This window comes from Bufo gargarizans, chromosome 6, assembly GCF_014858855.1.
Source record: "Bufo gargarizans isolate SCDJY-AF-19 chromosome 6, ASM1485885v1, whole genome shotgun sequence".
Taxonomy (NCBI): Eukaryota; Metazoa; Chordata; class Amphibia; order Anura; family Bufonidae; genus Bufo; species Bufo gargarizans.
In genome coordinates, this window is record NC_058085.1 from 54,596,919 (window position 1) to 54,602,918 (window position 6,000).

Here is a 6,000-nt window from a genome sequence, read left to right on the forward strand (position 1 = left end):
CAACTGCCCCCACTATCCTGCTCAGGGCCCCGACAACCCCGCTGCCCTCCCCCTTCCCTTTTCTTCTTCCTCCTCCATTTTGTTTCTTACCTAAATAAATGTCTCCAAAAGACCCGCTGCCGATCTTCCGGCCCAGCCGGTACCGGTTCCCGACTCTCAGCTCCATGACAGCGCTCCGACCCGCAATCAGCCTCTGACCTCTGGAGCACTTTTCACCATCAGCTCACGGGGGCCATCGGCTACGGAGGCGACCAAAACCGAGATGTGGTGACAGGGCAGGGGGTGAGGCGAGTGTCCCGGTCACTCACGTCCTCCCCCTCCGCTCGGTGCCGGTGGATTACGGCGGATTACACTGACCCCCCGCTCCGATCCGGAAAAGAACCCTAGCAAGAGGCTGTCACCCAGGGCTTGTGACGTCACTTCACCTAGCAACAAGCGACGAGCTAACACTGGGCGGGGCTTCCGCGTCACGTGACCGCAATCACACGACGAAAAAAAAAAAAAAAAGCTTCGATCACGTACGCTGCCGCTGGCCTCAGCTGCTGCCATCTGGCGATCTTTTGTGGGTACTGCAATGTCATACTGTAGATTGAGCTAGCGGTACCGCCATATGTATGTCTATGCAGGGGCGTAGCTATAGGGGGTGCAGAGGTAGCAGTTGCTACCTGGCCCAGGAGCCTGAGGGGGCCCAAATACCCTTGTGCTGCATAAGAAGACACACAAAGCACTGAGGGAAAGGGGGCCCAAGTCTAACTCTTGCACCAGGGCCCATGAGCCTTTAGCTACGCCCCTGTGTCTATGAGTTTACAGAAATACGTGCTTGTAGTTGCACGTCATGGGCTTCATTAATTGTGTTTGCAAGGAGAATAACAGCTTTGTAGACAGGCGATATGGTACTGTGTTTTATAACTTCTGTGCGTGTGAACAGAACCTTAGGTAAAGGGTCATAGGCCTTGGTGCCTATCCCCAGGTATGGCGCTGTCTGGGTCCGCCATGCATCTTGCCGCATGGTGGTCCAGGCAGTTACTACTGCTCCTGTGTTTGGTGTTGATACTGAGTCCAGATTTGTGTGTTTGGGCTTCAGTGCTTTTCACAGGATCCAGTGGTTGTGGTGCTGACGACTCGTTCCTTTTAGTTGTTGTGGGCAGGTAAGTGACGTTGTGGTCCTGTGGTCTGTCTTTCTGCCACTGGACACTTACCTGTCGAGTTTGTCCTCTGCTTACTGTATGCTACTCTCATTGCACCTAGGCCTGCTGGAGACTTTGGTTCATCCGTGTTTTGGATGAACTGGTCGTCTCCTTTTCCTGACCTCTATCCCAGGGATCATCAGGGCCAGATAGGGTCCGAGGTTACGGTGCATTAGCCCTACTACCATCTGGGTTCGCTCATGTGGTTAGGAGGTCAGGACAAGGATTAGGGACGCTATATATATATATATATATATATATATATATATATGAAAAAAAAAAAGGGATGCTATAGGAGGTGACCTGCTCCCTGATCCCAGCATACAGGCCTAGTTGCTTTCCCAAATTCCCTACATTGTACAATGGGGGGTTTCCCCCACTCCCCACCGTGTCAATATTAGACATAACTAAATAGGGCCAGAAGTTGTTAAAAATAGCAAAGAATCAGTAGTCATCTTAACCAATCTATGCCCCAATTACCCCCCCCCCCCCTGCTGCCATCCCACCACTCACAGGGTCCCTGCTACTCTGCACTTCCTGTTTGGCTCAACACATATCCTGCCCACCCAATCACTGACCTTAGCAGGGATCCGCCTCAGGATGCTGAGAAATACAAGCAGATACTTATCCATCATGCAATACCAGGGAGAAATCTGATTGACTCCAAATTAATTCTTCAGCAGAACAACGACCCCGAACATGCACTCAATGTAATTAAAGGGGTATTCTCATCTTCCCTTTTCATACTTACCTTCTTTGAGCGCGACGTTCCCTTTCTGGATTCTTCTCCTAGTCGGGCCGCGCTTGCGCAGAAGACTGAAGATTTTCTCCCGGCCGGGCTGCGCAATGTTCTGAACGCGCACGCCGCTGCGCATGCGCCATGGTGACTTATTCCTGGCCTGTATAGTACAGAGCCGGCGTGCGCGTTCGCGGCTCTGTACTATACTGGCCAGGAGGAAGTCATCATGGCGCATGCGCGGCGGCGTGCGCGTTTAGGACATTGCGCGCCTGGCCGGGAGAGAATCTTCAGTCTTCTGCGCAAGCGCGGCCCGGCGGGATTCGACAGGAGAGGTGGCCGTAACCAGAGGAGACCAAAGACAACATGAGGTAAGAGGGGACTTATTTTCTAAAAAAGGGTGGAAATTGGGTAATAAAATGTATTTAGAAAACTGATCACTGTCAAATCATTAACAGATTTAACAGTGATCATTAAGATGAGAATACCCCTTTAAGAACTATCTTCAGTGTAAAGATGGACAAGGAATCCTGGAAATGATTATATTGACCACACAGAGCTCTGATCTCAACATCATCCAGTCTGTGTGGGATTAAATGAAGAGACAGAAGGATTGGAGCAAGCCTACCTCCACAGAAGATCTGTGGTTACTTCTCCAGAGGTGCAGCTAGGCTATCCAGCACCCGGGGCAAGGATTCAGTGTACCGCCAATCCTCAAGCCCCTTCACTGTGCCAGGACTTACCTCCCGAATGTAGTAAATCAGAAAGGGACAATATCAGAATTTTTATGCTAAGCCACGCCTCTAATGCCACCGAATGCATTACTATTCTCACCTAATCCCACCCAGTCCCCTTAGGGAGCATTTACACGACCGCAAATAGCGGTCCGCTAAGCACAGGCACCTGCCGTGTGGCAGCCATATAGAGATCGCAGCCCCATTCACTTGAATGTGTCCGCGATCCCTCCGTTCTATTTTGCGGTTGCGGAAGCATGGAACGGAACCTCAGAAAGCACTCCGTAGTGCTTCCGTAAGGTTCTGTTCCGTGCTTCTGTTCCGCATCTCCGGATTTGCGGACCCATTGAAATGAATGGGTCCGCATCCGTGATGCGGAATGTACACGGAACGGTGCCCCTGTATTGCGGATCCGCAAATGCGGTTGTGTGAATGCTCCCTTAGGGTTATGGGTGAATAGCTTAAAGCATAACTTTTAATAATGTCCTTACAAATATTTTTACTCCTGTTTTAGGTGTAAAAATTGTCGCAAGCCCCCCTTTTAAAACTATTTAGGAGTGGTGAGGAAGTGACTTCTGCCTGACTCTTGGACTATGTTTCTCTGCTGACTGACCCATACCTGTTTATCGTGCTGATCCCGAGCCACCTGCCCTGACCTCTGGACTGAATTACAGATTTGCACTCTTTGTGCCCTGACCTTGGCCTGTTTCCTCACTAAGAGTATAGCCTGATCCATTGGTGCTCTGTACCAGTGTTCCTGACTTCTGTGGATCAACAGCCAACCATACGGTCACTACTTGAAGAGCTGATGGCGTGGTGTGTTCCCTGCAGTGAAGGCCAGATCCCAATATAGGGCTAAAAGGTGAAGAACACCAGGGAGCCGCCAGGAAAATGCCCCCCAGGTTTAGCCCTAAGCCAAATCCATTGGTTGGCAGAGTAGATCCACATCCACTGGTTGTGGCAAGAATACTCTGAATCTGATGTTCTTAGAAGATAATAAACAAACCTTATGACATGGGCTGCAGTGGAGTAAGCACCTTCAAAACCAAGAAAGGGCTCAGGCACCTCCTGCTCCCTCTTCTGCTGCTGCCTCGGCCTCTTCCTCCACCTCTGGAGGAACGTTGGCACCTGCCGCCCAGCAAACTGAGGATGTGTCACCAACAACACCACCTCCGTCACCAAGCATCTCCACTATGTCACACGGAAGCGTTCAGCTCTCCATCTCACGAACCTTTGATAAAAAGCGTAAATTCCCACCTAGCCACCCTCGATCTCTGGCCCTGAATGCCAGCATTTCTAAACTACTGGCCTTTGAAATGCTGTCATTTAGGCTGGTGGAGATGGACAGCTTCAAACAGCTCATGTCGCTTGCTGTCCGACAGTACGTCGTTCCCAGCCACCACTACTTCTCCAGGAGAGCCGTGCCTTCACTGCACAACCAAGTATCGGATAAAATCAAGTGTGCACTGCGCAACGCCATCTGTGGCAAGGTCCACCTAACCACAGATACGTGGACCAGTAAGCATTGCCAGGGGCGCTATATCTCCCTAACTGCACACTGGGTAAATGTAGTGGTGGCTGGGCCCCAGGCGGAGAGCTGTTTGGCGCACGTACTTCCGCCGCCAAGGATCACAGGGCATCATTCTTTGCCTCCTGTTGCCTCCTCTTCCTACTCGGTTTCCTCCTCCTCTTCTACCACCTCCTCATCCGGTCAGCGACACACCTTCACCACCAACTTCAGCACAGCCAGGGGTAAACGTCAGCAGGCCCTTCTGAAACTGATGTGTTTGGGGGACAGGCCCCACACCGCGCAGGAGTCTTGGCGGGGTTTAGAACAACAGACCGACAAGTGGTTGCTGCCAGTGAGCCTCAAGCCCGGCCTAGTGGTGTGCGATAATGGGCGAAATCTCGTTGCAGCTCTAGGACTAGCCGGTTTGACGCACATCCCTTGCCTTGTGCTGAATTTGGTGGTGCAGAAATTTATTCACAACTACCCTGAAATATCAGAGCTGCTGCATAAAGTGCAGGCCGTCTATGCGCACTTCCGGCGTTCTTATCCTGCCGCCGCTCGGCTGTCTGCTCTACATCGTAACTTCGGCCTTCCCGCTCACCGACTCATATGCGACCAGGGCCGGCCTTTCGGGTGGGCGGGCTGTGCGGCTGCACAGGGCGCCATAGCAAAAGGGGCGCCGGCTGCCGACAGCCCGCAGTGTAATGGCGGCGGCGGCTGGGCACAGGGAGATGAGCGCTTCCATTGTGGAAGCGCTCATCTCCAGTCATAGGTATCGCCGTCCTCAGGACAGCGATATACAGATGCCTGCCTGTGCTGCGGTAGGGGAGGGAGAGGCGTGTCCCTTTCCCTTCCTCTGATAGTCTGCCGGCCTAGTGCCTGCAGCCTATCAGAGGCCGGCGCAGGCGGCGCAATGACGTCATCGCGCCGCCTGAGCCATACAGAGTGGGACACAGGCCAGAAGAGGCCTGCATCGCATCACTGACATGGAGGTAAGTATGTGTTTTTTTTTTTATTTTTTTATTATGTACAATACTTTTACTTGCGGGGGCTGTTATTACTGGCAAAGGGGGGGGGGTGTTTGTTATTACTGGCAAAGGGGGGGCTGTTATTACTGGCAAAGGGGGGGCTGTTATTACTGGCAATGGGGGGGCTGTTATTACTGGAACAGAGGGGCTGTTATTACTGACACAGAGGGGCTCTTATTACTGGGGGCTGTTATTACTGGCACAGAGGGGCTCTTATTACTGGGGGCTGTTATTACTGGCACAGAGGGGCTCTTATTACTGGGGGCTGTTATTACTGGCACAGAGGGGCTCTTATTACTGGTGGCTGATATTACTGGCAAAGAGGGGCTGTAATTACTGGGGGCTGTTATTACTGGCACAGAGGGGCTCTTATTACTGGGGGCTGTTATTACTGGCACAGGGGGGCTGTTATTACTTGGGGCTGTTATTACTGGCACAGGGGGGCTGTTATTACTGGGGGCTGCTATTACTGACACAGAGGGGCTCTTATTACTGGGAGCTGTTATTACTGGCACAGGGGGGCTGTTATTACTTGGGGCTGTTATTACTGGCACAGGGGGGCTGTTATTACTGGGGGCTGCTATTACTGGCACAGGGGGGCTGCTATTACTGGCATAGGGGGCTATTATTACTGGCACAGAGGGGGGGCTGGTAATACTGGCACATGATTGGGGGCACTATAGGGGCATCTACTGAGGCCACAAAGAAGGGGTATTTTATATGGGCTCTCTGTACAGTACAATTTTATACTGGGACACATGGTGGGTACTATGGGGAAGGGGGGAGAGGAGTACTATGGGGTCAT

At 52.0% G+C, this 6,000-nt stretch overlaps 1 protein-coding gene across 2 annotated transcripts in view; it reads right to left on the reverse strand.

The window, feature by feature from the left end:
- CSNK1D (casein kinase 1 delta) overlaps nt 1-424 on the reverse strand; it is a 44,592-nt gene extending 44,168 nt beyond the window's left edge. For both annotated transcript variants that reach the window (XM_044297069.1, XM_044297070.1), the window contains exon 1: nt 91-424. In XM_044297069.1, the coding sequence (XP_044153004.1) occupies nt 91-166 (76 nt within the window). In that variant the 5' untranslated portion in view covers nt 167-424. The remainder of the gene's footprint in view (nt 1-90) is intronic.
- Nucleotides 425-6,000: the final 5,576 nt, after the last annotated feature.